The sequence below is a fragment of the Salvia miltiorrhiza genome, chromosome 1 (genome assembly GCF_028751815.1).
Source record: "Salvia miltiorrhiza cultivar Shanhuang (shh) chromosome 1, IMPLAD_Smil_shh, whole genome shotgun sequence".
NCBI lineage: Eukaryota > Viridiplantae > Streptophyta > Magnoliopsida > Lamiales > Lamiaceae > Salvia > Salvia miltiorrhiza.
The window spans coordinates 65,576,615-65,590,652 of record NC_080387.1 but is presented as its reverse complement, the minus strand read 5'-3'; the positions used below and the strand labels follow the sequence as shown (position 1 = coordinate 65,590,652).

General features: G+C 34.2%; 1 protein-coding gene across 1 annotated transcript; it reads right to left on the bottom strand.

Moving 5' to 3' along the window:
• Positions 1–2,024: 2,024 nt before the first annotated feature.
• Positions 2,025–7,129, bottom strand: LOC131005084 (uncharacterized). The gene is made up of 5 exons (XM_057931890.1): positions 6,616–7,129; positions 3,943–3,993; positions 3,485–3,547; positions 3,329–3,397; positions 2,025–2,818 (listed from the first exon to the last, which is right to left on the bottom strand). Exons 1-5 carry the CDS (start codon positions 6,931–6,933, stop codon positions 2,579–2,581), a joined length of 741 nt encoding a protein of 246 aa, XP_057787873.1. The 5' UTR covers positions 6,934–7,129; the 3' UTR covers positions 2,025–2,578.
• Between the last annotated feature and the right edge of the window lie 6,909 nt (positions 7,130–14,038).

Sequence of the window (14,038 nt, the reverse complement as noted above, 5' to 3'; positions counted from 1 at the left end):
TATGCATGCTCTTTTTTTCATTATAGCCTTCTAATTAAAATTATTTATAAAAGACAATTCTATCCCTTTACTTCCATGTTTAATTCCTAATAATTAAGATAGCCCCAAGAAAGTTGCTTTGCAAATTTGAAGGAGTTTAAAAACTACAAATTAAAAGCCCCCCAAAATCTGCCAAAGAATTTGAAGAAAAAAGCAAAAATGTAGAACGTCTATACGTGCGCAGATTTCTAATTTTGAATATCCACCACCAGCCTGCAAACAATGGGTTGTGTGAATTATGTTTGTGTTTCCTTTTATAATGCGCCACTGTGATTTTTTTTCCAATTCCCTCTAGTTTAGAAATAGTAAAAGGTTGTGATTGATTTAAGAATTAGGTTTTTTTTGGACTGATTACGGTTCTTTTGCACTTTTGTTCACCATTGATAAAAAATTGATCAACCATTAAAAAGAATTGAGCGGTTAATTAATCTCGTTTATGATCAAAGAAGAATATCAATAGATGATGAAATCAAAAACAAAGCTCTATATCTAGGTTGTTTAAATTTTCTAGTTGGGAAGCCATGAAATTCATCCATTCTTGTTTTAGAATTTCGCATCATTTGGTAGCATTGTTCAATATTTTTGTTCTTTTTCAAATATTATTCGGTAGATTTTTGGGGTCTTTTTTGTTTTTAAACTCCTTCAAATTTGCAAGGTAGATTTCTTGGGGCTATATCAATTATTAGAAATTTAGCGTGGAAGTAAAGGGATAGAATTATTCTTTTACAAATAATAATTATTATTATTTTAATTAGAAGGCTATGAGTGTGTTCTTTTTTATTGTAAATTTATCATAGGAAAATAAAGGATAAACAAAATTTTACCCTTTAAATCATTCCTTTTTTTTCATATTTCTTACTTGATCCTTACGCATTCCTCATTTACACTACAAATGAGGGATAATATTATCCAAAGTGTTTATCCTTTCTTTTTTCATGATAAATTTATAATTAAAGAGAACGTATACTATATGAAGAGAGAGAGAGAGAGGGAGATTATGTATAAAATTATCCTTGTAATTTTGAACGTATAAGGGATTCAAATTGGTATTGTCGCACGGCCAGTCGGCCAGCACAATGAGTAAAACAAAATACATAATATTAATTGATATATATATAGCTGGCCCCACCTTCTGCTGCAGGTAGCAAATTCGCTACCCAAATTTTGCTACCTCAAACTTGCTATCTCATTTTCATGCAGTAAGCTGTATGGCATCCACTGTGGTGCTACCCCATAGTGGTGCCACATGTGTGTCACGTCAACAACTACCTCATTTTTCAACTATTTTATATTTTCTTCATTATATATAACACTACTTCATATTTAATTATTTATGGACCCACTATTATTATATTTACCGGAATATATATATATATATATATATATATATAATATATATATATATTTCAATTTTTTTATTATATGAAACTTGAAATTCATACACACGTGCATTTTTGAAATTATCGTGGGGCCCCATTATTGCTGCAACTATCCAGGAAGCAAAGGTGCTTTCTTTTATATTTGCTACCTCAACTTTGCTTCCTCAAAATCAATGTCTCACTATGGAGATAGCAATATTACTACCTTCAAACTTCCTAGCGCAGTGGAAGCTAATGGTAATTAATTACTACCTCTAAACTACCCACCATAACGGCTGCCCTAAAAAGGATTGATTGAATAATACGCTCATTTCATGATTAACTGATTTATTAAAATTATGGTTGAGTTGAAGGATTAGAGTAAAATTATAATGATATATACCGTTCGTCCCACAAATGAATATGTTACGAATGAAGGATAGTTAAATGATGGACCAAGAACAGAGTTGTATACAAATCGAATCGAGTCAAACATGTTCGCGAATAGGCTCGTACTTTTCCTATATAATTTGAGAGAAAATCAAATAATAACTGAGAGAGAGAGAGAGAGAATATCTTGCTGCGGTTGTACTTTTCCTATATAATTTGTGAACTATTGAATATAAGTTTGAGTAAAGAAAAAGAGCTACAAATTGAAAATATTCTTGTCCAACCATATACATCTCTCTTGGATCTAAATTTTACTTCAAGAGGGCTACGATCTCATTAGTAAAGACAACATAAGTGAGTAATCTGCCCCAAAGTGTTGCCTAGGAAAAGACAACCTATGCATATCTAACTATTACATGAGATGTTTACATCTCATCTCCTTTAGATGGAGCGGAGACAGGGGACGTGGATGTTCTACACAGCAGTAAAGGAAATTACAGAAACGAAAAAAAAAAAAAAAAAATGGCTGCGTAACACGAGTTGTGATCTCTAAACTAACCCTCAGCACTTTTCAGTCATAAGTTAACCAAAAAAAGAAAAAAGAAAAGAATAGATCCTAACTACTACAAGACACTTATAAAACGTTGGTCAAACATGTATTGGTTGATTGGCACTATCATACAGTTACATTAAACTTTGTCCTAAAGCAAGGTTAGCCCTTATTTAGTATAGGTGTCACTTGTTATATTTTTGGTCTGGCTTAGTAGGGGAGTAGAGTCTTACTGCTCGGTTTAGCTGATGCCACAGACTATATCAGGGCAGGGGTCCTCGAAGGGCATATTTAGATCGGGAAGCACGAAAGCAGGACTGGATGTGGTATCTTTTGGGCAGTCATTTGATTCTAGTGCCACAGCATTGTCTGGGATTAGTGGTGGCGTGATGGGGTGACCGGCTGGATGCAGCCGGTTGTCTGAAACTGATTCCTCGGTTGCAGATGCCGCTTCTCTATCAAGTTGGGGCTGCAACTCAATCTGCATAGACGATGGATTAGTTTTTCGAGATAAGAAATCAGTTAATGTCATTGTCTGAGACAAATAGAACATTCAAGAACGAGTTTCATTTTTCATATATATGGAACGCGTTAGATGCTAAAACTTTGCCACAATTTTGAAACCTACATATCATTTTTTCTCGTTACAAATGTAGTTGAAGTGATTTTTGAGCTCTCAAGATTGTGAATCAAAATATTAGGACAGAGGGAAAGGGAGGTTAGAGCTTGCTTAAGGAGAAACAGTGAGGGACATGGGAATAAGAAGTCCTACAATCAGAATTACCAACATGACATCTGAAATCCTGGCTCACAACGACGAGAATCAAAAAGTTACAAGTGATTGGTCGGTTCATTTGGATGCACGAGATCATAGATTGATAGGTTGAAGTCAAATTCAAGTAGCAGAAATCACCAGAAAATAATGAACCCAACAGAACAAGTTAAGAGCACACAGAGACGAGTGGCGAATAGGTGAGGAAGGTAGGTGCACCTTTATTCTCTTCAAGTTCTCATTTTTAGCTATTTGTTTCTCCAAATTTACACGTAACGCAGCAATTCCCTGAAAACGGGGGGAGATAGTCAGCACTGAGCAATGAACAATAACAAAATTTATTTCAAAAACAAGCATGGAGAAGAAGTTGGGTACCCTCTTCAAGTCTCTTCTCTCCTTTAGCAATGAGTTCTCTTCGTCTTTTAGTTCCGTTAAGGTCTGTGAACAATAGGGGAAGAACTGTATTAGTTAGAGCCACACGGGAAGGGCCGGCATTCTAATCAATTCACATTTTGCTCCATATGCCCACAAGTAATACAATAGACATGTACTAGTAAATAGAAAATGAATGTGATGAATGAGATTTCTCTAGTTTGTCTCATAGACATTATTTGATACTCGACATTGATAATAATAGATGGAACAGTCAGTGTAACAAAAGGTGAAGACGTGCATAAACTGTGACTATTTCTTGTCGCGGAGTTTTAACATTTATGGTAGCTCATAGCTTCCCTATACTCCTAAATCATGTTGTGTACGCAAATTATTGGGCAGAAATATACTAGCTTGATCACTGCATTCCCTTTTCCAGCTTAATAAAACCTACTGTTTACCTTCTTCTTTCTTGACCTCTTTGAGACGGCTTTCTCACTATTGCCATTGAGCTGCAAGAGATAAAACACCAAACAATCAGTTTGAAGTCAAAGTTTGCTGATGACCAAATACAGATATTCAGCATATATAAGTTATGAACAAAATCAAGGACAAGGAAGGATGGAAATATCTTTTACAAACCAAACAAAAATGAGTGTTGCATCTTCATATAGTCAAAAGACAAAAGGATATTGACTCAATCACAAGTAATCCAAGATATCATCAACCATTCCAAAACACAAGCGCATCTTTACCGAAAAAGGCCATACCTAAGGGACCTCATAACTCTAAAAGAAAGATAATTACTGATTACCATTGGAAATAACATTTACTTTGTACACAAAAAAACAAGGAAATAACCGTACAATTCAATGACCTCCGAGTTAGCGCACAGAACATAGGTCATGTTCGAGAATGCTTCTACTTTAGTAGAGATGGCTAAGTTTTCGATAGCTCAATGCTCAACTCGGCTCACCTTCATTTCTAAGAGCCATCAAACTACAAGACACAATCTACTGCCAAAAAAATGGGAGGAAGAAATTTAATAGAAAGTAAATGCAAAGTTGAATGTGTGAGTGAAGTTATAGAGAAACCAATACCCAACAAGTCTAGTTCAATAATTTGATTTGCGAGTATATTATAAGCTAACAGAATCTGAAACTGGTGAACTAACTATTACTACTTATTTAAAAACACACACACACACACAAAACACGGGCCCCCCACTCCCAACCACAAACCTAAATCCACCCAAACCATCCATCTTCTTACATATTTTCCACCAATTCATACTTTTCACACTTGGTCTTTTGCAAACAACCTAAAGATACAAATGATGCAATTTGGACAAAAATCCACCTTTCTTGGACCCACAAAACTGAGGATACAAATGTAGAAATAAATATATATAAATATAGCCCACGTACTCTCTGTCATTCATGGAAATTACAGCCCTTGTCACCATTTTTAACCCTTTTTTTTACCTATATTAAGCTAAAACAAAACAAAAAACAAAAAACAAATGAAGTCGGTTACAAAACTTTTGACTGCACCATAAGATGGTAAAATCCTAACAACTAACCAATGACAACCTCAGCACATCTATCTCTAGCAAAACAAAATAAGAGGTTGTAGTGAAGCTGTCAACTTCCTATGCTCCCTGAACTGATTTTTATTGGTATTATCACATCAACAATGATGAGGCATATACAGGGGCGGAGCCGGAGCTAGACTATTTTGACATAGAAGGCGTTTCTTAAATAGACATCATAGTCAAAGGTATACCACTCCATCAATTAGACGACCCACCCACGATGATGGAGCATAACATGATTTTCACGAGAAAAAACTATAGATATCCTAACTAAATAGGTAGTTTGTTTTGAAGAAAATATTTTTATTTTGAGGCAAGCAATAAAAGAGACAAGGAAGCAAAGTACAGTTGTGTGGTGGTGCCTCGGAATGTTCGCTTTTCTGGTGTACAAATGGCAATAAATGATTGGATGTCAAAAGACAAGAAAGTCTGAAATGGACACAATGCTCCCGCCGCACCGAATTGCAGCACCCTTTTTCCTAATTTTACATACAAAAATAAAGGGCTTTTACATAAAGTGCACAACCACTAACAACGTTCCCACCAAACTTAAAACGCAGACCTATTTGCCACGAAAACACGCCACCGCTTAACCGGGATACCCCACCACCGGAATTGACCGATATGCCCCTCACCCCCAACAAATAATTAGAAGCCTAATCCATTTTGACCAGAAAGAAAATTGCTGACTCTAAACACAGACTTCCCATTTTGGGTGATCCTTGACCACTCCAATCCAATAACATCAACAACTTATATTTCAAATCGTATTAAAAACATTTAACTAGGAAGGAAGACGCAAGAAAAATTGACGGATCTGCCCCTGGCAAGAGAGGGTTATTTCGGTCAATTCGGGATTTGATCAAGGTGTGACGACGACAAGAAGCATAATAATGAGGCAGGGGTGGTGGCGAGGTTAAACAAGTAGAGAGGAATTCAATCTTCGTGTAGGCGTCTGACCATTCACGCGTTAAAATTGAAAAATCAATTTTAACAATGATACCAATTTTTATCAATATCTAAAAATCCAAAAAGAGAAGAGGATAAAATTGGAATAGATTAATGAATTGTTTTCGAAGACTCCAAAGATGGATCCAGAAGCGGAAAGGGCAAACCGGTGAAAGCGCCGGAGCCGGGAGGAGATCAAAATGACGAAAGTGCCCCAGGAGTCAGTTTCCAAAACTGAAAAAACGGTGACAGGTGACGCGGGGAAGAAGCCAACAATGGAATGAAAGTCTTTCTGACTTGTTCCAGAAGCGTGGCAGTAAATATCCGTATTCCACAGGGGTAGTAAGGTAAATTTACATAGACCCACCGAATGCCAACTGCCACGACACACTTTCCTCCTAGGATAATATTGAAAGCGCAGCCCATCGCCGCCGCCGGAAAACTGGATTATATCGATACGCACGCACATAGAGCCTCACACGCACAAATAGCTCTATTATTATGAATTCAAATCATTTAGCAATGCGCGGACGGCGATGTCGATGTCCGACACGTATACGCGGAGACACGTATTGTTGTTACGAATACAAACCTTAGATCTCGCGTCGGCGCAGAGTTTCTGGCTGTGTGGGCGGCTCGACTCCTCGGAGCCACCGGCACCAGCGCCGCCAGATCCCCCGCTGAGGGAGGTGCCGCCGCTCCACCACAGCGGCGTGCTGGGGCTAGCTCGAGCTAGCTTCTTCGTGACGGACCTTGACCGCCTCTGGCGGACGCTCCACTCCAGTGGGAAAGCCGACGGCGGCGGTGGCGCCGCCGCCGCCACGGCGCCGTGGAGGCGCACCAGGAGCTCCACCACCATCGTGTCGTCTGTCATGGCGGCTTTGACCCACTCCTCGTCGGCGCCACCCATGCCTGTTGCTTTTGAGCTTTACTTTAGAGAGAGAGAGAGAGAGATGAAAAAAGGGAGATGGAAAATATGGAATGGTGGTGGCAAAGAAAATCCGAGGGCGAGTTATTATATATATAAACAATTAATGATATATTTATATAGATGAGGACCAGAGATATGACATGAGTGTGTGTGTTTAGTGATACGTATATATGTGTGTGTGTGTGTTGAAGATGCTTATTGACAGCTCTTTAGTGTGGGTGGGGAGAGGAGGGGGTTAAATGTGTATGGATGGAGTGATGATTTTTCCTATTTTGTTGTTTTTTAAATTTTATTTTATTTCATTTCCTATTAGTATTACTTGAGATTTATTTTAATATTGGGCGGGGACCCACATCGAAGTTGTGGATTTGTGGGCTGCTTTAACGACTTGTACCTGCTTTACTTATCCTGATGGTACTACCACTTCGAAGCTAATTCCGGTTTCCTATTTGAGGCTAATTTTGGGATTTCAAGGGATATAAATAGGTCGACGTCGAGATTCGGTTTTCGTTTAAAAATAAAAATAGCCTTTTATGTACTCTCATATCCCATAAAGCATGACACACTTCTTTTCGATACAAAAATTAATAAATTGGTATTTTGTGTGTTAAGTGTGGTAGGTGAAAAAGTAAAAATATGAATAAAAGATAAATTTTTTGTCATTTTTAAAAACGTGTCATATTTCATGAGACAGACCAAAAAAAATTGTGTCATGTTCCGTGGAACGAAGGAGTATTCGTTTTGCGACACCTATTAATATAAATGAGATGAGTTTAAATTTCATAGTAACTGCCACGTTATTCATCCATGACTAATACCTCCTCAGCTCCTCTCAAAGGATGCATGGGTATATGTTTTGTTATTTTTAAAATTTTAAATTATATAAAAATATTAAAATATTATTATTTATAAATTAAAGTAACTAGTAAAATTATATATTAATTTAAATATTAGTATTTTATATAAAATATTTTACAATAATAATATTATCATCTTAATTAGTATAATATTAAATTTAATGAGTAATTAATGTATAATAATAATTAAATTTATAGATTGTAAAGCAAATAATTGAAGTCAGTCTTATTTTAAGAAAATAATACTAAACCATCAATACAACAAAGTTAATAGCCTTTATTTAATATAACAATTTTGAGCTCTTAAAATTTCAAACTATATTATTATTAAAAGTTCATATTTAAATAACCCAAAACTGATAAAAAAAAAACCAGAAAAATGCGAATAATATAAAAAAGAAAATATAGCAATAAATATATTATATAAATAAATAAACAATACGTACACATAATAATTAAATAAATCTATATATTATTTAAATTTAAATTTTAAATTCTGATTAGAGTCGTGTAAGATATCTCTACTGTGTTCATTATATGAGTTTATGTCACTACATGTGAGTTCAAGTTCAGATGTTGAATTATCGAATGTCACACTGAATGTTAGTTTAATATAAACCTATTTTCTGGTGATATGATGTTAGCTCAGGTTCTTCTAGTTTTCCAGTAATAGCGACACATCCTTATCATCAAACATATCTACAAGATTTAGAGAATCATCAAAGACAACATTCACAGTCTCTTGAATAGTCTTAGTACGCAAGTTATAAACCTTATAAGCATGGTTGTTAGCTGAATATTCGAAGAAGAACCATTTGTCACTTTTGGAATCAAGTTTACTCAATTGATGACGATCATTCAAAACATAACAAACACACCTAAGAACATGAAAGTACTTGAGATTAGATTTCTTACCATTGAGATTCTCATATGGAGTCAACATAGTATCTGGGCCCAAGTAAACTCTTATGATAATGTGACACACAACGTTAACTGCTTCAATTTATAGTCACTTGAAAATGTTCTTTGCATGTAATATATAGCTCACTATTTCCTGAAAAGTTATGTTATTCCATTTTGCAAAACTATTATGTTGGGAATTTTGGAATAGACAAATCATGAAAGGTTACATAGTTAGTACAAAAATCATAAAACAAGGAGTTCTCAAACTCTCTCATGATCATATCCGACTAACATACATACCATACTGAGCAACAAACTTTTTGTATAATTTTTTAAACAAGTAAAATGCTTCAAATACAACCTTCATAAACTCTACTCAAGTGTAACTTGAATAGTCATTAGAGCATCTCCAATGGGGGTGTTATCACCCCGGATCGATCCGCCAAACTTGACGCACAGCGCACTGAAGAGCCGCGGCGGTACGCACCCGTTTCTTATCTTCGACTCGGGACGATGGGTGGGAAAGGCCTGGGTGTGCGCTACACGCGCACCTAAAAAAGAGGAAATTGGGGAAATAGAGTTGCAGGGGAACTGGGAAAAGAGAAGGGGGGAGGTCGGGTGGGGAAGAAAGAAGAAAAAAAAAGGAGGGAGTCGGTGGGGTAGGTAGGGATTTAAATTTTCTTTTTTAATTTTTGTGCTTTTTTCTTTTAAAAATCCTAGTAATTTTTTTTAAAATTTTCACCTAATTTTTAATTTTGTAATATTAGGATTTTTTATTTTTTGTATTTTTTTAGTTATTTAAATTATGTACTTTTTTTAATTATTCAAATTATGTAATTTTTATTTTTACTATATTGTTTAATTTTAATTTCAATGAAAATTAAATATTTTAACATAAAAGTGTAGAAATTGGAATTTTGGTGGAGACCTGTGCATTGGAGGGGGGGATGTGCTTAAGGTTGGGACCACCATTTAAGCACCAACTTAAGAACCTCTCATTGGAGATGCTCTTAGCACATATAAGAACATACCTCTTACCACCAAGGCTTTTAATCTTAATAGAACTCATCAAATCCATGTGTAAGAACTCAAAACGATTAGTGGTGTTTCATGTTGACAATATTGGATGTGTTGTTCTCAGTTGTTTCCCCTTCTGACATAGTTGACGCATAACGCCATTATTTATCTCTACCTTTGGTATTCTTGGAACAACATTGTCAGCAATCCATTTCCGGATACTCTCTCTGTCCCACTATTATTGTCCTGAAATTTTTGGGCACAATAATTAAGATGAAGGTGTAAATTGGTAAAAATTGGTAGGATCCACACCTTTTGAAGAGTTATTTATTACCTTATATGGAAATGAGACAACAATAATGTGACAACCCTAAATGGTAAGTGGGACAATAATAGTGGGACGGAGGGAGTATGTTTTTAGATTTACATGACCCAACATTTGGTGCTACAAATCACCATTATCAAGCTTGTCAACATTGCAGATCTTTCTATCATCAGATTTGTAGTAGTTGTCAGAGGACCTTATTCTTATAATTACACACTGGTTGGTGCTATCAAACACCTAACATATGTTTTTGTCAAACTTTACAAACATCCCTGCATCGCCCAATTGACTAATGTTGATAAGACTAGCTTTGAGTCCAAAAACATGGTAGATTTCATTCAATCTGATAAAGTCTTTGACATTCAAAGTGCATGTGCCAACAATTATCTTCTGAGCAATGTCACATTTACTCCATTAGTTGTAACATAGTAAGTGAGTGCTTTCAAACATGTCATATGTCTAATACACTCATTGTTAAAGTACCAAATATTAAAAATGTTCGCATGTAAAGATACGTATACAATATGACATGTTTCATCATTCATCTCATTTTTAGAACCAACATTAACACATCTAAATTTGAATTTGTTGGAATTACTAACATCTCTCGGTAACTATCAAATATCTATTTAACATAAAAGACAATAACATCATTGAGATACTTAACACAATGAAGTTTAATGTGATTAGGAGTTGTGCGATAGTGACACATACAAGACGATTCTTAGTTCGTCAAGAACCTGCTCCGATACCAATTGAAATATTCATTGATCTAAATTAAGTAAGTTGCTTAATATTCGAGAGTAATGTTAACATGAAGGTCAATAACATTCAATCTAACACGCAACGAAAAGTAAATAGCACACATGATACTTTTTCATGAGTTATAGATACATTTTGTGACTACCATACGGTCAAATTTACTATGTTTAACAACAATACATTATAATATTGAGATCTTTTGGTGATCAACCTTTACAAATTGGTTGCCTAAGATTAAAACATCTATGTATGGACTACAACGAGAATGTTGCTTCAACATAGAAAAACAGTCATACAACCTCAAAGGTTAAACGAACAAAACAACCTATTAAGCTCCAATGATGCCTTGGTCTTCGATCATTGCACTTGCCTTCCCGGTAAGACTTCCATTATTTAAGAAAGACTTAAAAGCAATTGTTTCACGTCACGAGCAAAATGATGCTACGTTTATATGAATGTTATCTTTGTGAAATTACGTTTGGATCGTATACACATGAAAGAGTTATGTTGCAGCTTTTATAGAGGGATATTTCGTGGTCTGTAAGCTCTCCTTCCCACGTCCAAATTCTTTAAATAACCAATGCAATTGGCTCTAGAAACGGCAAGCCAGTCAACCTGGCAGAATGTTGGAAGAGATCATAGTCTTGAAAAGTAGAAAAAAATTGTTCCATTATCTTTGAACCATGATAAAATTGCATTTCACTTATTCATACGTGACCAACTGCACAATCCACATTATTCAAGCACTAAAAAAAAAAGATAAGAAAAATTAAATATATACAATTACTTCTCAAGAGTCGAAGCACATCTTCAAGGTAGACTTCAAAAATGTTTGTTGTAGAATAGAAATGTTGATAACAAAATATTATTGACATTCAATATAATATTGTTGAAGCTAACATTGACTCTGACAATTATTATTATTAGGGTTGATTGCATGTAAATACACCAACCTTGATAAAAATAATTTTTTGATGCTTAGAAAAGTTCAATAAAATAAACGAACTTTATTAGTTATTCAATTTTTACTATGATGAGCCACATAGATGTCGTGTAGCTGCCATGTAGACACCACATAGATGACAAATAGATGCCATGTAACTGCCATGTCATTTTTGGTGAGCCACGTAAATGCCATGTCATTTTTTAACTTGGGAAAAATGAAATCGGAGTCAAAATTGAACACTAATAAAATTCGTATATTTTATTGAACTTTTCTAAGTACGCGCCAAAAATGAATTTTGGTCAAACTTGATGTATATTTACATATAATTATCCATTTTTCTTCTTCTTCTTATTATTATTATTATAGTAAATGTCACTTATTAATCAAAAATACACTAACTAAAAAAGTATCATACTTTTATTTTTTATTTTTTTTTGGCTGTGTAATAGAGTAACAGTTGGAGATGCAATTACTATAATTATGCATTATTTTAATATTAAAATTAATACTCTCTCCAATTTTTTTTATAAATCGTTCTATAATTTTTTTTATATGTAAAATATAGTAAGTCGTTTTAGATTAATTTACTCTATCTAACTCTAATTTCATTAATTATAGTCCAAACTTTATCCATTATGCTCGTTTCTTCTCCCTAACTTACTTTGTAGTCTAAAATTAAATACCATTAAATAAGGTTAGCTTAGGTAAAAATGAAATTTATTAAAACCTGCGTAAAAACTAAGGGCCACTTACAAAAAAAATTGGAGGGAGCATATTATAGGAGTAAGACTGAGCATTAGAGATGGCTATGTGGCTATATACCATTTTCAAATTCGATCTAGAATTCTAGATTTCTTACTATACATAACAACTAATTAATTTACCTCGTTCGCTGAATTGCAATAAATAACAAGTCATTCTTCATTTGGTATTATTAATTAAAATCAATCCTGCATACATCAAATTTTATGGGTGCTTAAGCTCAATTCCATTTTCATTTTGTCAAATTAATTGACTCTATACCATTTATACAATATAGTACCTATTAGTATCCCTTACAAAGAGCTTGTGTTTCAGATTACAATAAGAATTTATGATTAGAGAACCTACCCTTACCTTTTTTTTAAGGATTAAGTGACAATCAAATTATTATTGTAATAATATATCACTACCATTCAATTTTCTTGTAATATTAACGCCTTCAATTTTTTCTAATCACCGATGAGTTCACATCGTATGCCTCATCAAAGCCGGCATCGCCAAAGTGAGGCTCCAATGCCTTGACATTTTCAATTTAATTAATATACTCGATATGGCAAGTTCTTGGTGAATTGGTGACTGGAACAAATTATGAGTTTTTAATTTACAACTAATTGAAAGATAATGACATTAATGTAACATTTCAAAAATCGTATTAAAAAGTTCATATATTAATTAAAATGAACTCCTTTTATAAAAACACACGTACTATCTATAAAATTCTACAGATTTAAACGTGGCCATTTATGTTTAGATTTGAGGCATTACATTACACTACAAATAATCAGCCGATCAGCGACAGAATTTTTCCGTTGCTAAAAATGAAAATTCCGTCACTAATTGTCTTTAGCGACGGATTTATTCTGAATCTAGATTTGTGGTCGCTAAAAAAATAACGACAGAAAATTAGTCCGTCACTAAATGTAACGACGGAATAGCGACGTAAAATTCTTTAGCTAGGCAAATTGTTGTCATTTGGTTGTGTAAAATTAACTACGGAAAATTCCGTAGCTAACAGCGACATAATTTATTCCGTCGCTAATAGCTACAGAAAATCTCGTCATTAGTCCGTAGTTAAATAAATATAAATATATAACAATAATTATATAACAATAAAATTACATAGCTACGGAATTTTTCGTCGCTAATCTATCGCTAAAAGCAACAGACTGCACAATTTTTATTTTGTATATATTTTTCTTTTATTTATATAAAAGTATTTAACCTATTAACACATTTTTTTTTTTTTTGAGGAAATATTAACACAACATATATTAATACAACATATAAAGCACAAAAAGTCTTATATCACAATAATTAATAGAAATCTAACAAAAGATCATATGACAATAGTTTTTTTTATGACAATAGTACATAAACTAATATTAATAAGGTTACAAGCAGGTCCAAGAGATAAGCAAAACGACGGCAAGACGATCCCGAACTCGCTCAATCAATGCCTTAGAGTTGCTCCAGAGGCTCATGCTGGATAACAAGAAATCACCTAAAAAATTA

What these genes read in the sequence shown, in the direction of transcription:
- LOC131005084 (XM_057931890.1), bottom strand. Translation starts at nt 6,933, where the DNA reads ATGGGTGGCGCCGACGAGGAGTGGGTCAAAGCCGCCATGACAGACGAC. An exon ending in GCGCCGACGCGAGATCTAAG is followed by an intron (nt 3,994 to 6,615) that starts GTTTGTATTCGT and finishes TATCTCTTGCAG; the next exon opens with CTCAATGGCAATAGTGAGAA. An exon ending in AGAGGTCAAGAAAGAAGAAG is followed by an intron (nt 3,548 to 3,942) that starts GTAAACAGTAGG and finishes TATTGTTCACAG; the next exon opens with ACCTTAACGGAACTAAAAGA.